This window comes from Galleria mellonella, unplaced genomic scaffold (genome assembly GCF_026898425.1).
Source record: "Galleria mellonella isolate WM207_F2 unplaced genomic scaffold, CSIRO_AGI_GalMel_v1 utg424, whole genome shotgun sequence".
In the NCBI taxonomy this organism is placed as follows: Eukaryota; Metazoa; Arthropoda; class Insecta; order Lepidoptera; family Pyralidae; genus Galleria; species Galleria mellonella.
In genome coordinates this window covers 2,491,712-2,514,214 of record NW_026442097.1, presented here as the reverse complement: position 1 = coordinate 2,514,214, position 22,503 = coordinate 2,491,712, and the positions used below count along the sequence as shown (strand labels likewise).

General features: G+C 32.9%; 2 protein-coding genes and 1 non-coding gene across 4 annotated transcripts in view; 1 reads left to right on the top strand and 2 right to left on the bottom strand.

Moving 5' to 3' along the window:
- Nucleotides 1-1,340: 1,340 nt before the first annotated feature.
- LOC113515808 (nascent polypeptide-associated complex subunit alpha) lies at nt 1,341-6,444 on the bottom strand. Its single transcript, XM_026900101.3, has 6 exons — nt 6,302-6,444; nt 4,320-4,481; nt 3,867-3,988; nt 2,889-3,107; nt 2,209-2,370; nt 1,341-1,532 (listed from the first exon to the last, which is right to left on the bottom strand). The coding sequence occupies exons 2-6, from the start codon at nt 4,435-4,437 to the stop codon at nt 1,518-1,520; spliced, it is 636 nt and encodes a 211-aa protein (XP_026755902.1). The 5' UTR covers nt 4,438-4,481; nt 6,302-6,444; the 3' UTR covers nt 1,341-1,517.
- A 441-nt stretch (nt 6,445-6,885) lies between these two features.
- LOC113515741 (acyl-CoA-binding domain-containing protein 5) overlaps nt 6,886-22,503 on the top strand; it is a 27,210-nt gene continuing 11,592 nt past the window's right edge. Inside the window, exon 1 of one of the 2 annotated variants that reach the window (XM_026900023.3) lies at nt 6,886-7,259. In XM_026900023.3, coding sequence (XP_026755824.1) covers nt 7,199-7,259 — 61 coding nt within the window. In that variant the 5' untranslated portion in view covers nt 6,886-7,198. The remainder of the gene's footprint in view (nt 7,260-22,503) is intronic. The other variant, XM_026900029.3, reaches the window with a different exon arrangement.
- On the bottom strand, nt 11,223-11,420 carry LOC113516267 (small nucleolar RNA U3). Its single transcript, XR_003402226.2, has one exon. It is a non-coding gene; the product is annotated as a small nucleolar RNA U3 (small nucleolar RNA).

The following is a 22,503-nucleotide window of genomic DNA, read 5'->3' as shown; positions in this document are numbered from 1 at the left end:
TGTAGGTACACAATAAATTTTTTTAATGTTAGGTAATTAAATATGTAACAATTTTAGAAGTTAAAAGATGTATATTTACATTATTTTACATTATATATATATGAAATAAATACAGGATTATTACTTATTTTCCTGACATAAAATAGTACAGAGTATGTGACCATGTTCGGCATTGACATTCATACTAGTATTTTACTCGCTACCTACTTCTTAAGTATGAATTTCAGAAGTATAAATAGTTAAATTAATTAAATAAACCATTCCTTGATAGCCTCACTAAACGAAATGTACACATTACATTTTTAGAAATACAACTTTAAAACCCGTATTTTCCAGTATTACTTACAAATAAACATATGTACATATTTTTAAAAATATTGTTTTAGCATCAGTCGAGCTTATAGTCGAGCGTAGTTTTTTCTTAAATACCTTTCATATACAAATATCATTATTATATAATTTTACTATTTACGAGAGATAGGTAGGTATGTGTACTATTAGAACATAGATTTAGCACAGTACTACCTGCGACGGTAAAGAATGTAAGATGACATGGAACTAAAACAAAAGATAGTAGAAAACAAATACAAGAAAACCTATTTATTTTTTATTTTTGGCCAGTAATACGTCACATTTTAGTTTCATAATCCGTCGTTTGGCGATTACAAAGATTTGACCATAAGACATTGTACAAAAGGGATCGAGGGCTTGTGGGATGAGTAATAACAAACAAAAGTCAATTAATAGCGTAGCCTTTATTTAGTAACGGAAATATGGATGTATCATAAATAAGGAAAAGAAAACTGTACAGTCTTCAATAGAGAATGTAAACAAATTAATTATTTAACTATATGACAAATTGCTAACGTTCAATAGTAATACAAATAAAAATAATTTTAGATTTTTTAGTAATTTTATTTAGTCAATGATAATTAATTAATATCTAAAAAGATTACAGATATATACAATTAAGGTAAATGTCCTATATCACTGATTAATCCACTAGATTTTTTTTTAATAACTTGTAGTGTGCTTTGTACGATTATTACTAGGTTCCAAACCGTGATCTATTAATTTTCCTATAGATGTCTTGTTTAGAGATTAAACACGTATTGCGACTTGTGCGTAGACTGAATAACGGTCGGAGATTGACAACTAATAGGGAAGAGATAGTAAACCTTCTAAAAATGAAAGTAATTAATCCTCAAATATTGTCAGTTCGCACGTATACTAGTTGTAGCGAAATTATACAAAATAATTAAAATCAACTAACCAGTGATATGAACTTCGGTAAAAAAAACAAAAGTAAAATAAAAAAGGCTGTATAATAAAACACCACAGACAATTAAATGTTATTGTATTGAAGTAAATAATGCTATATACACTCCCTTATGTTGCCAATCATCGCACACCTGGGCCCAACTTATACAACTTTGGATCTGTATGTAGGCGGGCTGACACGCCCGCAGTATAACACGTACTTAAAGCTAGAACGTAGATATTGTGACTACTGCTGCTTACATTGTCAGCTCCTGTAACAAGAAATAGTTAAAGTTTTTATAAATAATGTTAACACATATAATTTTTTATAATGATGCTAATTATTATAAAAAATATGCCAGTTATAAAAAATATACCATTAACGCTAATGGTATACACTGGGAGGGTACCGGTGAGGAATTATTAGCGAGAGGAGATAAAAAAGTAGTCTATGTAGGGTCAAATGATCCATTAGGTAATGTAAGCAACTTAGGGATCTCTTATTGGCTATGAATCACGCACCCGTCCAAAAATTTTTTTGAGAAATTTTTGGTGAAACTTAATTTCAATATTTGTATCTAATGTAATCTTTGTACATCCAGTAGTGGATGGACAATGGGTGAAATGATGAAGATGATGATGATTATGTAACAAAACCTCAATGAAAATATATATTTTTTGAAAATATACATCAGTCATATTTAGGTACATTTCGTGACATATTTTAAAACGTTGAACTACTACTGCTTGGTAGTTTGTAATCACACATATTCATAATTTGAAAAATTTTATGTAACACCTAATTCTTCATCTGTTTTTTTTTTAGCGATATTTGAATTTCGAATGACGGTAAAAATAAAAAAAAAATACCATTTAAAAGTAAATAAAACTCATTATTACTTTCGTGAGTTGGCGACACTGATCGATGGTTCATGTGACACCACTCACCATAATGGCGTTGACGATATCCGACTGGTTGTTCCGGAGGGCGCGCACTGCGCGGGCTCGTGACACGTTCGCCTGAGACATCACTATCTCCACATCCTTCTCATCTACTCCAGATTCATCCACGCCCTCTTCATCTTCTTCCTCAGCTATTGGTGCCACAGTCTGGAACATGTAAACAATGTAAAGCATATTTATTTTTGTTGACAAATTACAAACATTGCATGTAAACTATGCTTTGTATAAATTAGGTTGGGTTAGATTCCTGGTTGGACCAATTTTTTTTTTATTTTATTAAAAAAATCCACAGCTTTCTTATAAAATAATTAACATACATCTCTTATAAATATAGGCAATAACAGATTTTTTTAATATAATTATTAATAGTAATAATTATTAATTTTTATTTTAATATTGCATTGCTACCAGAATTAAAGACGTGTACAAGATTTCAGCTAAATTGAACATCAAGAAGTAGAAAGAACCACTAAAGATGATGGAAAATGGCAACTGTCGTCTATATACATGACCTGTGGACATAACAGTGTACACTGTATCACCCATGATATCCTTCATGTGTTGCCATATTTAAGGACTAATGTGTTATTCCTTTGTACCCTATATTTTTCAAAATGAATTAAAAATCATGCAATTTTAACTCTTCATCATGTACATGAACTGACCGTGCCAGTGGATGTGGCATCATTGCCAGTGGCTGCACTCTCTGGAGCCTTGAACCTCTCAGCGGCTGCCATGGTGGCTTGCTGCGACAGATCCTCGATTTTGGCTTCACCAAACACAATGTAGGTGTCTGAGTGTGGATTCTTGTATACATCTGGCGAGTTGATCACAAACAGTATGTTCTTTGACTTCCTAATGGTGACTCTGTTGACGCCTTGTACCTGCAAATTGAAGATGAGTAAAAATTTGCAATCATGAAAACGGGTATATTGCTAGCAATGGGATTCTCAGTCTCCATTACTAACAATCCCTTTTCCCCTTCCCTAATGGGATTATTTGACTTCATTAATAAAAATTCTTTTTCCTCTTACAGAAGGAACTTATGTCTCTCGCTTATGGTTTTCTTTTAGGTATGTTAGCATTATTATTGTTATATTTACCCCTTTATTTATAAAAATTAAAATCTACAAATCTATTTTAACCATAACAGTGTTTTGTCACTTTTTTTATACTATTATGATGGGAAACAACAATATGGCCAGTCTGTTTGTTAATGGGATTACAACAGCCTAATATTAACACTAACATAATTCTGAAACTTCTGTTTCAGTGGCCAATTGCGAATATATAGGTAGTAGGTGTAGTAGGTGGTAGATGTATACAATAACTTACTGTAGGTCGGAACATTATGTTCATATTTAATTAAGATTTATCTTTAGCTGTTACAGCTTTTATCTTTGAAAACTTTATGTTCTCTTTCATTTAATTAAGATTTATCTTTAATGGGTGACTGGAATTATCCCCAGTTTTTATCTTTGATAAACTTTATACGTTCTCTTTCAGTGTCTCAAAACCACGTGGACTGTATTGCTAAATGGTCACTCCATTGACAACAATAAGTCCCCCATTGTATATATATTTTTTTCTAATGTATCCAATGTAAAGTAGGTACAATAAAAATATTACAATACAATACTAACAGGCTTTAGTCCCAGTTTGCTCATAATCTTGCGCGCTTTCTTCTCGCCTCGGGACTGTTTTGCCTTCGACACAATATCTATGCCAGCGATTGGGTTGGAGATACCTCCTGTGCCTGGTGCACCTAAAAATAATTACTACATTTAGCACAAGCATGATCAGTACTTGCCGTGTGATCTCTGCATAGAATGGGCTATCCCTTCCTTTCCCATGGGTGTCATAAGAGACTAAGGGATTTTTTTATTGGTTGAGAGATAGGCAACAGCACCCCTCTTAAATTATCACCATGACAATTTTATTACAGATTGGAGATTATTACATATTGCAGATATATTATGTAATAAAACTAGTATATAAAGTGTGTAAATAATATTAACTTAACATATAGAATAGTTTTATATACTAATTCATGCAGGCAAAGCCACAAGTAAAAGCTAGTAAATAAATAAACACACCAGCATCTTCCAATTCTGGAATGGTGTCATCAGAGTCACTGTCTGATGAAGCAGTTTCTTCCTTGCGCTTCTCAGTCATGGAGGCTGTAGCCTTGTCCAATTCTGTCAACTCTGGCATCTTTGAGTCTCCTGTGTGTGTTATCTTGAGACAAGAAAGGTGTCCTGCAAATTGTTAACTTTTATTCGTGAGGTTGTGGATGTGACCGTGACAAAAAGCACCCTATATCCTTTTCCATTCCATATAGTATGTGTATATCAGTTTCATAATGACTGCTTAACCCATTAAAGCAGAATAAGGTAACAAACAAACTCATACATACATATCTATCACACCTCTCTTTCATTAGGGTTAACAGAAACAATAGAATGTCATGGGGGAAAGGGATTGGTAATAATGAGATTTAACAACCCCATTGTTAGCAATATACCCTGTCAGGTCGACCTCTAAGTGGTTCCGCCTGGAAACCATAATGGTTAATTCTTGTTCAATTGATCACTATGGGCCAACTGACCTGTCTTCATCCTCACCTGTCACCTTTCACTGGCAGCCTGCCAGCATATACTGATAGCGCAGGCGGGGCTACCATTTCATCTTCAACCATAAAAAAAAATGAAATGTCAAATACTTTGACAGAAACAAACAAACACAATTCCATATTTATAACATTAGTAAAAATGCATTAAGAAAACTTTTTATTATTATGTATGAATATGAACAATCTTTTCTTGAATAAATTATAACCTACACAATTGCAATGTATTTGTTAGTATGTTTTTTACTAAATTGTTAAATACAAGAGAGTAAAGAAAAAAAAATATATAAATTATTACAATATTGTTAAAAACTAAATAATACTAATCTCCAATTTAAAAAAAATTGCCTCTAATTATCTTTAATTAAAAAAAAAATCAACAAAAACTACACTACTACAACTACCACCAGCTACATTAAAAGGAAATCCAGTTTTAGCACAAATTTCTCAATTAGTAAATATTTTGCTCTTTTTTTATGGAAGGTAGATGGAGTGAATTTATGTATGGTAAATATCATCCATATATATATATATATATATATATATATATATATATATATATATATATATATATATATATATATATATATATATATATATATATATATATATATATATATATTTAAATATGTGGCAAGCCAACATTTGAAAATATATTGTTTAATACATTGCAATAATTTTATGTATATTTATAACATCAATACTTTTTTAAATATCCAGCTATGGAATTTATAAAAAACATATTTAATAAAAAATATTATTTTTAATTATTAAATTTTATACAGTGAAGAAAAACTTTTAAAATTATATATTAGTCTAGTACTGTTTTTCGGATTTTGTAAGAAATAATCTTCAAATTCTCATATAGCCATTTAATGAATGTTTACTTACATGACAATCAATGATTTTACTAATTACCTTCAACCTAGTCATTGTAATTATGGTTGCTTTATTGTGATTTCTGTGCACCCACGACCAAGTATTATTATTATGGTTAATTTTATAATTTGAAAGAGTTTGGGTTGAAATACAATTAAAATTTCGTGAATTCAGTGTTATAATACTTATGGGAATAGTGAACGAAATATTTTGAATAAAAATAATCTCAAAAAAGCAATACCGTCCCTTGAATTGTCAAACTTTATGAAACCATCAGTCTATTCATTGGGTACACATCTATTTAATATAGATTGGCAAGTATAATTACTTTTAATTAATACCAATGTACATGGACTAAAAGTAAACATCACTTGAAATATGATAAATGAAAAATATAACTCGCACTTGATCAAAAAAATATACCGCTAAAACAGGCGCGGGTTCCAATTAAGGCGAGCACAAATTAAATAAATAATACAATAATAAATCATAAGAGCACTTCTATATACTACATAATTGATATTTTGTAATTAGTAATTACGATTTTTAGAATTAATTTGGATTTATTACCTTTAATTTAATATTAAATTCTTATAGATATTTTAGTGTCTCGGCTCGATTTGACAAGATGACAAGAAAGGAAATACAGATTATTACACTGACAGATATTTTCTTCTTATGTCTGTCACAGATAACTAATTTAATCTACTGAATAATGGAAATTTATTTATTCGAAAGAAGGTTATTAAAGAAAAACAGGACAGGAAATTTGTTACATGCACTTGTTTCTATAAATTATAATTATGATACAAAATAAGTAAACTTTAAGAAATTATAATTCTTCTTGAGAGCCGCCCAATCGCGACGCATTGTGTAAAGTAGGTCTATACAACTGCGTTGTGATTAGATGGCATTAGAAGCAGTTGAACATAAAGACTTAATAGGAGGTTAGGTATCTTATAATGAGAGTTATCCATTGATGTAAGGACAATGGTGTGTAATCCTATTCTGAAATTTTTGGTGTAATTGTATTACAGTTCTCGACAGCCGTCCACTCTATTTGACATCAGCCAAATATACCAACATTGACATTATGACAGTTTGTCAAAGCCAACTGTCAGCCAGCTTGTACTATCTATCTTCGTGAGTGGTTCGAATTTTGCTTGTCAGCTCAGCTTGTATCTGCTAGCGATTCATTTCACAGAACAATATTTGTCGTCCGTCTTGTCTCTTAATTGTTTTTCTTGTATTGCCGATTCCCTATAATTCTGTTACAAGATATACGTTTATGACTGTCCAGTACAACAGATGATGTTTTTTATAATATTTTAAATAGAAGACACAACGTATAAATAATTTGGAAATTTAATTTTGGTGATGTGAATTTGTTATTACTAGGTCCAAAGTGCGTGTTTTATTATTGAAAAATAGTGCCCGTGTTTTATTTGGGTGTTTTATTGTGCCAAAATGTCTCTAGAAGAGAAATTTAATGCTGCTGTGAATGTTATAAGGAGTTTACCGAAAAGCGGTGAGTATTCGACTTGATTTCCGATACAAAATTTTCCTATCCCTTCTAAAATCTTATGTGGTTTCTAGAGATTGTAAACTTGTATATTACGTAAATTATATGGTTTTAATGACCCTAGATGTGTTTTAATAGATCTATCCAGACCAGACGTTTTAATTGGCTAAGGAAACTTGTCGTACATCCATAATTTTCGTATTGGAATATTACTATCGTACCTATAAGATTGTTCTTAGGAATTGTTTGTATCTATAGACACTAATTATGCATTTTATATATATTGTTTTTTACTTTAGCTACATTTGAGCTATTTCCAGTAACTTAATTATGTATATACTATAAAATAAATATAATACAAATCACTTTTATTTTTAAAAAGAGTAATCTCAGTATTAATAGATACTAAATCCTAGTTGTTTCAAATTGTTCTTTAGAAAAAGTTAATAGGTATTTTATGGGAATAGGCATTAAATTTTATAAGATACTAAAGGATGTTTAGGTTATATTATTTTGAATTTGATAATTTTTTCATTACAATAATAATCTATTTTTTATAAATACAAAAATGTACTACACATTACTGTTTCAACAAGACACATTTAAAACTATCAATATTAAGCTAGAAATTTGTCTAAACTAAAAAATTTATATCTGATATTTGGACATCAGTGCTTTTCTTAGAATTATATATTCAAAAATTAAATAATATAATAAACTTTAGTTATTTTATAATTTTGTATAGTATGATTGATACAATTCACTTTATATTTAATACTGTATTAAAATTCATTAAAAAAACAATAATGATAAAATATAAGAAACAAACTTTTTTAAATTGGCTTTGTATTCTGGGTTGAGTTCTATGCTTGATTTTTCATAGCACAGGATATAAATCCTTATAACAAAAAATAAATTTTCTATCCTCAAAAAGTGTTAAATAGTGTATGAAATTTTCTATGGAAGTAGTCCATGGGAAATCTCATACAGTTTAGAACAACTGGTTTATAAATTGTTATTGTAATTTATCTATTGGGGCTTTTGCAAGCTTGAAAGGTTTAGGTCATGTGACTACAAACAGACCTGTTTTGTCTATGCTCTTAGTGTCAACATGCAAAGCAGTTCCATTTAATCTATAAAACTAGTTTTAAGTGCTCATAAAAAGCCCCTTTTTGTCTCATTCAATTCACTGGAGGAAGCTTATATCCAAAGATAATAGAATATCTATCTTTCATAAGATAAATTTAAGTAATTAAGATTAAAAAATTAAAAAGTATATATATATATGTATATATATATATATATATATATATATATATATATATATATATATTTATCATTATATTAAAAAAAAACTGTCCCTAAGCATATCCACTGACCAAGTACATGCATATACTAATAAATGACCTTCAATTTGTCCACACTTGATAAAGAAAGTATGTAGCTATTTCATTATTATCTATAAATAATATAGATTGAAATGATAAATTGTTTATAATGAAATACTATATATCTGTTACTATGCTTTTCCTGTTTAAAATGATATCATAATCTTGTTTAATACTATGATAAATGTGACTAATTAGTAAATAATCATGTTTTACCATAAACTATAGAAGGCAGGAAGGTCATAGATAAATTATATATATATTTTTTGTATTATAACTGTATTATAATAATAAAAATTTGATAAGTGGATGTAATAGGAATGTGAATATTTAATAATATTTATTTATTTATAATAATAGTACTATGCACCTACTAATATATATATATATATATTTGCAATTCATGTATGTTTATTTTATTTGTATTCTATTTATCTTATATACCGAGATGTCGGTAGGGGCCGCCGTAGACGGACGTATGTCGACCAAATAGGCGACGTGCTGAAGAAGGGCCAAATTAAAAGTACCCGTAACCGACGAGCGTGTATGACAAGATTGATGAATGTGGAAGAAGCGAAAGAGGTTTGTTTGAATCGAAGCATTTGGCGTTCCATTGTTTCTGCCTACCCTAATGGGAGACAGGCGTGACAGACCTTTTTTTCCTGTACTTTTATGACACTAGATTACCTGCTAATCATTTTCTCCCTCACTACACTGGGTTGTCTGGAGAGAGAGAGTTCTCTTACAGAGATAACACCACCCTTGCTAATAAGTTGTTAATATAATCCCTGTATCTCTGTTTTTCAAGTGCAATAAAGAATATATATATATATAATACAATAAGATTATTTTTCATTTAAGTAAACTAGAAAGATAAAGTATTTGTAATATTTTTGAACAGTCCTTTTTTTAAGACTACTGCTTATGGGCAACTTGGTATTGCATTATTTCTTCAACCACCTTTAAAAAAAAACCACTCAATTGGATACCTCCTCTTTTTTTTTAATGTTTGTTACCTCATAACTCCATCAGTTGTGAACCAATTTGAAAATATGTCTTTTTATCTGAAAGAATATACTTTGAAATTGTTGTCATGTAAATTTTATTAAAATCAATTCAGTAATTAGGTTTTTAAATCAAAATAACTGGTTTTGAGACAATTGAAGAGTTTTCTTTTTTGTGGAACACAATCTTAACTTATTTAGGCAATGACAAGTAGTTTCAAAATATTGTGAAGTTTCATTCTGTTGCTATTTTTTTTTTAACACTGAGGTGACTAACAAGCATACAACCCACCTGATGGTAAGCCGTTACCATCACCTATAAACATCTACAATACCAGGGGTATTACCCTGAAGAAACCTCGTTATCTCCCTTTTGAAGAATACCATGCTGTAGTCTCTTGGAAAAACCTCATTGTTATTCAATGTAGTAAGCATTTGAAGAAATATAAAAATAAACATACAAGTGCAAACATAGGTTTCTCAGTTAGATAAAGTCAGTGGGAGTTGTTAAAAAGTATTAGACAAATTCAAATTTAAATCATCTTTAATCAAGTTTATTTATTTAGTAGTTTACAAGCACTTTTAAATGTTTATAAAATCAACATTAGTCTAAAGTAAAAAAAAATCTGCTAATAAAAAAAAAAAACAGGGAACAAATTAAGAGCCATTAAAGCCATTGTGATTGTAGTGTCTTATTATTTTCTTTATTAAAAAAGTTCTGAACTATACAGAGTTCAAAATTTTCATTTAATTTATTTTTTCCCATAATAATATTCAATGTGTGCAAATGAAAATAAAAACAAATAGCCAAATAAAAAAATATAGATGTTACTAATATGACAACAATCTTCATATCAAAAAATAAAGTATCAGAATTTATAAAATTGTTGAAAAAAAAGACACTAAATTAATTGAACATTAAGGCTGTATAAAATTATAACTTACTAATCTGCCATATTTATTAAAAATATTTTTTTTTTATCTGGAAACAGATCTCAGAACCAAATATTAGAGATTACAATGGACAGAGATTGCAAGTACTAAATCAAGTATGAAAACAATGCATACCATAAAAATAAATCTCTCTAATCTATGATGTAATACAAGTGACCAAGTTAAATGAAGGCCAAAATTATTAAAATGCATGCCAGCTGTTACTTTTATTGCAGTAATAGTATCTACATGGAAAATGACTTCATTTCTGCCATGTATTAGATATTTTTATACAAAATATAGATGTTTTATTGTTCTTTAATTATGATTGAAAACAGGCAGAAAGTATTAACGTTTTTCCTCTTAACGCTTTTAAACTAACATATGTAGTTTTAACATAGTATTTATATAGGTTATTGCAAGTCGATAATGTAACATTTTAATAAATAAGTACAAGTAAACTCAAAACAAATTTTATAATAGGCTCGTTTTATAACGTATAAACATATAACGTAGAAACGACAGCACGATATTTTATTATTGCTGAACATACAATTCTAAATTCGACAATAAATTATTAAATGCATGCATGTGATTTATTAGAATGTAGTAGACTATTTAAATGATTTATAAGAGTTTAAAAAACCACTCAGAAAGCGACAGTGCCCCACTCTCCCCGAAGGGAGCGAACGATCATCGAGGGCTGATGGTGAACCACCATCGCCCGCCTCACGCTCAGGGTACCGCGCCACGTCTCGTCATCGTGGCTTGTGTGCCCTCACATATTGCGAGTTTCTGGGTGAAGAGCTTACTATAGAAATGATCCTATGAAGTAAGGTCTTGCCGATACTCGTCGACGGCAGAGAGGTCATTCTTCGCGAGAGAATCTTTATAGCGCGCTGTAGAATCCATGTAGCGACATCTAGTGATAGCCGTGTAAAACTAGCAACGCGCAGCGCTTCGGTCGATAACGATTCGAAACAAGATTATTATCGCTTGGAAAACAGCGTGGCTGATCATAACTAAATTAACATGAGATTAATACGGGAATAACTTGTATCGATTATACAATTATCAAAATCGGTTCTGAATTGGCGAAAATAATTGTTTCACAAAAAAAAAAAAGAATGTCAATAGAGGGAAACCAGTTCTTTTGATTTACAAACTGTTATGAAGTAACAAATATTTATTTTGATTTAAAAACTAAACTACTAAGCCGATTTTGATAAAACTTCTACGGGACCAATCTGTATGTATATCCTTTTAGATAAAAAAAGATTTAAAGATTTCCAAATTACTTTATAAATGACGGGTTTATGGGGTAACAAACATTAATAAGAAATAAAACCTCTTTCTTTTTGAAGTCTGTTGAAATTGTACACTCGTGCGAAGCCGGGGCGTGTAGCTAGTTTGCAATAAAGTTTAACTATCGTTTGTTGTGAGAATCCCCATATGTGATATGAGCGTGGAAGGTCGTTTGAATATACATAGTAGCTACATCTACACTCATATTATAAAGAGGAAAGATTTGTATTTTTGTGTGTATGTATGTTTGTAGTGAATAAACTCAAAAACTACTTTGCCGATTTCAAAAATTCTTTCACCATTAGAAAGCTACATTCACCCTGAGTAACATAGGCTATATTTATTGCTAGAAAAGATTAGGGATCCTTACTAAAACTTTAGTAACGTAACTCAAGATGTAAAAAATGCTATAAAATATCTTTGGTCGCGTGCGCTGCGGAAACTATTGGTGATAGAACAAAAGTATGTTCTACAATATTGAAGAAAATATCAATTACTACAAAAAACTTAGCGTTACTATATGTCCAACTATTATCGTTATGTCACAATAATCACTTTTTAAAATGTAAAAATGCACACCCGTGCGAAGCTTGGACGGGCCGCTAGTATGTACATACATAAACCTGCTTATAATTTTGTACAAGGACATATTATCTATTTTATATTGATCACGCCATTTTATCTATCTATGTCAATGAAAATAATTTTATTAAAATTTTTTTTCTCTGTAAAACTCGTTTTTTTTTTTAATGAATGATAGTGGAATGGTAACCCCGCCTGCGCTAACGGTATACGCTGGCGGGGCACCAGTGAGGGTTGATAGGTGAGGTACTGCAGGCGGGATTATCATTTCATCTTCACCCATTAAAAACTAAACCGAACAACAATATGGTCTTCTCTTGCCCGCCGGATGATGTGTGGGCGGGCGGGGTAGGGGCGTACCCCATTACCCCGGCTTCTACTCCGGAGGCGACGACATCCGGGTCACTGGGTTTGCAGCCGCCATACACTGTTGGTCTGTGTATTTTTTTTTATACAACTAAGAATGGCAAACAAGCTGACGGCCCACCTGATGGAAAGTGGTAACCGTCGCCTATAGACATGAGTAGTAGCATGGACATAACAGAGTACACTGTTTCGCCCATGATACCCCCCATGCGTTGCCATTCCTGAGGACTCAGGTGTTATTCCTCCGTACCCAGTAAAGGCGGCGTGATGTAAACAAAACCGTCTGCGTTATCGGTATACGCTGGCGGGGCACCGATAAGGGATGATAACTGAGGGTGATTTAAATTATGTACTGGATTTGCGAAAAAAGGATGGCTTGATAAAAAAAAAAACCATTCCTCTATGTATGAAACGTGTAATGAAGGCGAATAATTCGCTCATATATCAATTTTATTGAATGACAAATGACTGTGCCAATGATCGGTACATTGTCTCGCGTAGTGTGACCGACTGCCTAAAAAAGGAGGGTAATGTGTTTAGGCTGTATAGTATGTATGTATATATATATATATATACGATGAATAGACGATGATAATAGACGATGTATGTACATGGAAGATATTTTAGAAAAAATGATATGAGGTACCTTAATAAGATCTAACAGTTTTAGAGATTAATCCGTACAAACAGACAGAGAAACTAAAAATTTGAAAAATCTGAATGCGTTCTATTTCACTTCTAACATCCCCCTGACTCGGTTTTTAACGTTTTTTTTTTCTATGTACAGACATTTGACGTCTATAGTTTTATTATATGTATTTTTTTTATGGATGATAATGGAATGGTAACCCCGCCTGCGCTATCGGCATACACTAGTGAGGGATGATTGGTGAGGATGAAAAGGCAGGTCAGTTAGCCCATCGTGACGAATTCAACGATAAATTAGTCACGATGGTTTCCACGGGGAACCGCGTGGAGGTCGACCTGATAAGGTATATTGATAGCGATGGGGACTAATCTCCCCATTACTAACAATCCCTTCCCCCCATTATATGTATTTCAATAGCTTTCCTACTTCTGTAATTCGAGCGCCCGAAGTACCGGGCATAAGCTAGTACATCGTAACCTTATAGGTTTGACCTTTCGTAAGCTCTTAAAATTGTTCTCCCCCCTTGCATACAGGTTTAAAGTTCAAGAAGGTACTTATTATGAAATGCCATTTTTAGCACCGGTCGTCCTTACCAACTGCAACTGTATGCTTTCATGTTCATACCACTGAATTAACCATTACCATACCATATTAGTCGTTAATTCTCCACTGCAATATAGGCCTCCTCCTATAGAAGGGGGGGGGGGGGTTGTCAGTAGTTGCCACACATGGCAGACGGGTTGGCAACCGCAGTTAGGCCTTGGTTTTAAGAGGGACGTTGCAGCCCTTCCCTCGAATATAAAGTTAACCTTTTTTTTTAATGGGTGATAATCGAATAGTAACCCCATCCTCGTCACCGGTACTCTAGTCAATTTAGTATAGTAGTGTTTTTTTTATATGATTTTTTAAAATGCTCATGGAATGGTAACCCCACCCGCGCTATCGGTATACACTGGCGGGACACCAGTGAGTAATGATAGGTGAGGATGAAGCAGGTCAGTTAGCCCATCGTGACGGATTCAACAGGATTTGTTCACGATGGTTACCAGTGGGGCATATTGCTAGCATTGGGGCTGTCAAACTCCATTGCTAGCAATGCCTTCCCCTCCCTACCATATCATATCAGCCGTTAATTCTCCATTGCTGAATATAGGCCTCCTCCTATTGGAGGGGGGAGAGGTTGCTAGTAGTTGCCATGCACATGGCAGACGGTTTAGCAATCGCAGTTAGGCCTTGGTGATGTTTCAAGAAGGACGCTGCTGTCCATTCCTCGAATATAAACTTATTGTAGTCGTCGGTTACGACGCCCACGGGAAAGGAAGAAGTGGCCTAGTAAAATCTGTTGCGTAGTTTTAAAGATCTAAGCATACATAGGGACAGACAGACGGGAAGCGACTTTGTTTTATACTATGCAGAGATAGTGATAATCACAACTCAGTTCAGTTTTTTTTTTAATGGATGATAATGGTATGGTAACCCCGTCTGCGATATCGGTATACACTGGCGGGGCACCAGTGATAGATGACTGATGAGGATGAAAGCAGGTCCGTTAGCCCATCCTGACGAATTCAACTAGAATTGGCCACGATGGTGTTCAAGGGGAAACATGCGTGGAGGTCGATCTGACAGGGTATATTGCTAGTAATGGGGCTATTTCACCTCGTTATTAACAGTCCCTTCCCCCCACTCGATTCACTTATCATATACCATTGTACAAAGTACTTAAAATGGACTTTGTATGGGAAACTAATCAAGCGACCAAGTGTACGATTGGCCGATAGTACTCAATACAACAATTTTATCTGTATTTAAATAATTTATTAAATGATACCAGAGGGAGACTGTACAAAAGTCGTTTGCTTGGGCGCCTTTTTGTTTTATTTTTATACAACTTAGAATGGCAAACAAGCTGACGGCCCACCTGATAGGAAGCGGCAACCGTCGCCTATGAATTAATGAATGAAATTCACGCCTGATGAAATTAATATCATATACTTCAATCTGCAACCTTTTTAAACAATGAAAAAATCAAGCTTCTAAATCGACGCAATCAAGAGGTACGGCCGTTTATGTTCCCTTTATAATGCATATTTTGATATTCGCAAAGGGAATCAAAACCTACAGGGTACTTCCCGTTGACCTTGAATCATGAAACTTGAGCAAGAAACAATGTCATCTAGCAATAGTAAAGGAAAAAATCCGAATACCATAAATTTGTAATTATTTCACAAATAAAAAAATGGTTTTTAAAACTTGATGATTTTGTATGGAACCCTCGTTGTGCGAGTCCGACCCGTACTTGATCGGTTTTTTTTCTGCGAGCCACAATCTTTTTCATTCGGCGCTATTGAAACCGATGTTCGAGTATAACTCGGACCTCATTACCAAACAGTCCAAAACAGGCCTCGTCTCGTCTCGTAATTGTAAAGTGTTGCATGTTTTAGAAATTGCCAAACCGTTCTAACATTATGTAACTGTGGATGGCGTCTCGATTCGATTGATGATTTCAAAAATGGAAGGGGTTCTAAATTCGGTTTTTATGTTGTTTTTTCACAATTAAAGTCAGTTATTTTTTTATTTTTTAATTATCCTACTTCTAAGGAGTGCAGAATGCTAATAATTTCTTTTTAATTATGCTTAAAATACATTAAATCACCAAAAAAAAAAAGCATTACACACGTTACCATGTTTTTGATACACACACTACCATGTATTTTTTTTTGATGGGTGAACATGGTACGGTAACCCCGCCTGCGCTAACAGGGATACGCTGGCGGAGCACCAGTGAAGGGTGATAGATGAGAATGAAAACAGGCCAGTTAGCCCATCATGATGAATTCATCAGGAATTAAGCATGATAGTTTCCAGGGAGAACCGCGAGTAGTTCAATCTGGTTGGGTATATCGCTAGTAATGGGATTCTCAGTCTCCATTACTGACACTCCCTTTCCCCCCAACTATCATGTATTTGTCATACACCCATGCATATATACTCTTTTGTTTATTGTTAAAGTCTATGGTCAAATTGTGAATAGATTAATATTGTTTGTCTGTTAATATTATTTGTCTATAGTGTTACTGAATGTCAAACGTAACCATAATGAATCATTTATTACAATATATGTTATGGTGGAATATCCGCCACAAGGCGACCAGTAGTAAATATTATTACGTCTAGTATTGTTTGCAGTATGTAAACATAGTTATGTAGGTGCTAAAGTTGCAGTTTACCTACTTTGCCAAAGTTGTAAACAGTTTGCTTTAATAGTTAAGTATAAATTGTCTACGATAACATGGCACGTCACTCCAAAATTCAAAGAACAAAAAATGTGTGACTAAAGGTTTCGAGCAAGTAGTCTGTAGGACTCCATTACTAACAATCCCTTTCCCCCCGCGCAGACGGGGTTGCCATTCCATTACCATCCATTAAAGACGACTTCATAACACAGTCGATTGTCCTATTCGTGTTTCAGACACTGTGAATCAAATATAGTTGTATATATCATGTGTCTGTAATTTTTTTTTGAAGGATGAGATATGGGTGAATTTACTGGGTACAGAGGAATAACACCCGACTCCTCAGTGAATGGCAACGCATGGCGGAGCACCAGTGGAGGGTGATAGATGAGAATGAAAACAGATGGGCCGTCAGTTGTTTGCATCATTGATGAAAAAAAAATCCATTAAGACGTTCATAACACAGGATTGTCCTAGCGTGGAGGTCGACCTGGTTGGGTGTATTGCTAGCAATAGGATTCTCAGTCTCCATTACTAACAATCCCATTCCCCCCTGTGTCTGGTAATTGCATCTGTATATTTTTGTTGAAAAAAATTTTATTTTTATTAAAAAATCATTCAATCGATTAATCTACTTTTCAATTCGAAGGGTGTTCTCAATTCGGATGTACTTTTTTTTTTACCACTGAGGTGGCAAACAAGCATACGGCCCACCTGATGTTTGTAACCTCAAATCTCCGTCTGTTTTAAACAGATTTGATAAATTATTATTTTTATTCGAAAGCATGTACTTATAGATTGGTTCCATAGAAATTACATCAAAATCGGTTTAGTAGTTTAGTTTTAAACTCAAAATAACTGGTTTTTCTATAATCGAATTCGGTTTTTTTTACGCAACCATATCTTGTTATGGAGCAAAATGTAGTTAATTTAAAACAATTGCAATATAGCGGTCATTGACCTCGATGCAAGTGATTTGTTAACAAGAAAACTATTTCAAGGTCGCAGTTTCAAACATACAATCACAATGTGAAATATACAATTATATAAGAGTACATATTATCCTTGTGTGTGTGTGTGTGTATATATATATATATATATATATATATATATATATATATATATATATATATATATATATATATATATATATATATATATATATATATATATATATATATATGGGTAGTTTGATAACCCCATTGCTAGTTATACCGTATTAAGTCAGTTGTGTTTGCATGGCTGTGTTTCAGTTTGAAACCATCGTGAATAATTCTTGTTGAATTCATCACGATGGGCTAATTGACCTGCTTCATCCTCACCTATCATTTCTCACTGGTGCCCCGCCGGTGTGTATACACCGATAGCGCGGGCGGGGTTACCATGCCATTATCATTTATTATATATTTAAAAAATCATATTAAAAAAAACACTAATATACTTACTTAATAGATTTGAGTATACAAAGCCAAATTGAAGGTCAGATCAGAAGTTTCCACTTGTAAACTGCTTTGTAAAAAAACGTTATATAGAAAAAAAAAACAAACAAATGGCGCTCGTAAAAAGAGTAACAGTATATAGATGGAGCGTAGTGAAAATAATTAAGATCGTGTCCCATAAAAAGGAAAACCGATTTCAATGGAGACGAAACAAGTTATTTTGATTTAAAAATTAAACTACTGAACCGATTTTGATAAAATTTCTATGAGACCAATTTGTAAGTGGATTCGTTCAGGTAAAAAAAAAAAGAATTTTTCAAATCGGTTCACAACTGACGGAGTTATGAGGTGACAAACATACAAAAATGCAACGGATTTGAAAACCTCCTCCTCTTTGAAGTTGGGTGAAAACTATATACAAACCACTATTTAACATAATTATACGGACATCAGTCCGAGCCGCGACTTTGTCCGCGTCGTAGATTTTTTTTTATGCAACTTAAAATGGCAAACGAGCTGACGGCCCACTTGATGGAAAGTGGTAACCGTCGCCTATAGACATGAGCAGTGCCATGGACATAACAGAGTATACTGTATCACCCATGATACCCCCCATGCGTTGCCATTCCTGAGGACTCAGGTGTTATTCCTCTGTACCCAGTAAATTCACGCCATATCCCACCCTTCAAACCGAAACACAGCCATGCAAACACAACTGCTTCACGGTAGAAACACGAATGGGACAGAGGTACCCAAGCAAACGACCCAGTGGTATATATTACCTACCCCTAATAATCTATACTTATAATAAATTTGTAGAGAGGTCAATTCTGTACATGAAAAATATTTCCAAAATAACTATCAGGCGGTGATTAGTGATCGATACTGAAGCCAAAAATGCAATCAGTAAAATTTTTGTCTGTCTGTCTGTATGTTCGTTATAGAAACAAAAACTACTCGAAGGATTTTAACGAAACTTGGTACAATTATTCTTCATACTCCTGGGCAGGTTATAGTATACTTTTCATCACGCTACGATCAATAGGAGCAGAGCAGTGAAGGGAAATGTTGGGAAAACGGGAGAAGTTACTCCATTTTTACAAGCTTCCGTCGCGTGTGCAGCTTTAATGGCCACTGTTTAAAATGTAAAAATGTCCACCCGTGCGAAGCCGGGACGGGCCGCTAGTAACGAATACGTTAAATATTTTTAATCCAATATCAAATTTAAAAATCCAATTGAAATTAATGTAGGTATCCGACTTGGTGCTCCGCCAGCGTATACCGATAGCGCAGGCGGGGTTACCATTCCATTATGACCCATTAAAAAAAAATGCATGCGAAGTCGGAGCCGATTGCTAGTAATTTACATTGTCAGTTGATACAGTTACATTGACGTCATATCAACCTATTTATTTCACCTTTGACTTGTGATATTATATTATTTATTGCCTATTTTAATATGTATTGTTCAAAATATATATTATATGTATACATTTATAGAATGTATGTATGTACTTTATTATACTTTTGTATGTTAGCACATTAGGTTTATAACATTGATTTATGGGGCCGCTTGTATATATATATATATATATATATATATATATATATATATATATAAAGTACTACGTATAAAGTGAAATAATAAAAAAAAATTTTTAACATCAATATCGCTGACAATTTGCTTTATTCGAAGCACGTCCAAAATGAAATGACCGCATGAATGACATAACAACATGCTTGTACTGTCGATACTGGAAAAAATTTCAAATTGACTGCACAATGCCCATCTTAAGAGAAGTTTGAATTTGACACAAAAATCGCCATTAACAAAATTATAACAAAATTTAATTGAATAAAAATTTTTGTTTTGCTTCCTTTCTTCTCGAACCGCGTGGTGGGCGACTTGATAGGGTGCGTATATTACTAGCAGCGGGCTAGACTCCATTATTGACAGTCTCTGTCGGCCCCCAGTCAAGTGGTTGTTTTCCACCCACAATAGAACGTTACTCACCCCTTAATTACTTATAATAATATCCTTAATATCAGACGCGACCGTTTGTAATCGATCCACGGTGACCTTATGATAGATAGATAGATAGATAATTTGTTCGCATTACATACAGCACACAAATTACAATACAAACATACAGACGTACACAGTAAAAGAGATATGAGTGATAATGGTATGGTAACCCCACCCGCGCTATCGGTATACACCGACGGGGCACCAGTGAAGGATGGTAGGTGAGGATGAAGCAGGCCAGTTAGCCCATCGTGACGAATTCAACAAGAATTGTTCACGATGGTTTCCAGGGGAAACCACGTGGACGTCGACCTAATAGGGGGCATATTGCTAGCAATGGGGCTGTCAAACTCCATTGCTAACAACCCTTTTTCCCCCCAGTAAAAGAGATAAAAGATAGAAAAGCAACAAAAAAAAAGTAAATAAAAATATATAAAAAAAACAATTTCCGTCTTTATGTCTTTTCTTATGTGTGTCTTTCTACCTGTGCGAAGCCGGGTCGGATAACTAGTAATCCCACCCGACTTCGCACGGGTAGATCACGTATCCCGTGGAAGAGCACGACAGTGCTCTTGCTCTAAGGCGAACACAGGTACAAGCGTACCATGATTTTCTAAAAACGATTCACGGCTCTTTTAACCTTATTGTATTTTTATTTTGGTTTTAACTGAAGTTTTGTTTTTTTTTTTATATTTGTATTCATTGTTTTTATTTTTTTAATCTGAGGGGATATTCTCACAGATTGATCCCATAGAAATTTTATTAGTTTGTTTTCTCAGTGTGAACATTTCTTGAAATTGTTTGTATCTATTTATAATAAGTTTACTATTGTAATCTTTTGAGGTAAACAATAAAGAGTATCTATCTGTCTAAAGTTAACAAGTTATTTTTAAATTAAATTAAATGGGTTTGTCACAATTGAAGTCTGCTTTTTTTGTGAGACACAATTTTAAATTATTGTAGAATAAAGTCTTGAATTATTCAGTATCATATACTTTACGTGTGAGTCACACATGTGAGACACACACATGTCAGACACACACATGTGAGACACACACATGTCAGACTCATACACGTGAGACTGACACATGTGAGAGTCACACATGTAAGACTCACACATTTGAAACACATGTGAGACTTCTGACTGACACATGTGAAATACACATGTGAAATTTCTGAGTGACACATTGAAATACACATGTGAAACTGACGTGTGACACACTGTGAGAGTGATGATTTCCATAACTGTTACCTACCATCATTTACTATGTACAAGCTACATTTGTTTTTCGTTACCCTCTTTGACTTATTGAACTGAATAATAAATAAATACTTGAATAGATAACATTTCGTCGGTATAATTATCATAATAACGTCCGATAGTTGTGATAAAAAATCGCTTTTGGACTTTGTGTCTTGTACTAGATACGGTCTAGTCTATTGGACTGTATGCGATTATAAAAAAAAAGGTTAAAATTTGACACATGTAATTAATATATCAGGGGATTTCAAAAAGAAGCAAGTTCTCAATTCGGTTGTATTTTTGAATGAATGATTATACTTTATTTGTATTATACAATATAGGAAATAAGCAAGACAATTTACAAATTGTATAAGTACAGTAAGGCGGTCTTATTGTTGAGAGCAATCTTTTCAAGAAAACCTTAAGGTAATGGACTAATTGTTGTACTAGTATGTATGATAGTGCTGTATAATTAAAAAAGCATCTTTTGCAAATTAAAAATATATGAAAATTATATACATATATGCATACATACACACATACACACATACACATACATATACATATATATATATATATATATATATATATATATATATATATATATATATATATATATATATATATATATATATATATATATAGACACATACATATACATATCAATCAAATAAAATTATATAATCCCATGCATATATGTTAAATATGTATCTAATACTAGGATACATATTAATAATTATAGGCACAAGGAAAACAAACTATTATAAAATAAATAATTATATAAATACATAAATAAAGAATGCCAATTTCTGAAAAGAAGAAACAATCAGATAGAGAAAAGATAATCTTTCACTTGTCAATGACAACAGGCAATGAATTCCATAACCTAATGCTAGAAACAGTGAAGGAATTGTGATAAAAAAAGAATTGTATCATTTTTGTTACCTCATAACTCCGTCAGTTGTAAACCGATTGGAAAATTCTTTTTTAAGGTTCCGTACGTCCAAAGACTAACACGGAACCCTTATAGGATCACTTCGTTGTCCGTCCGTCCATCTGTCAAGACCCTTTTTCTTAGA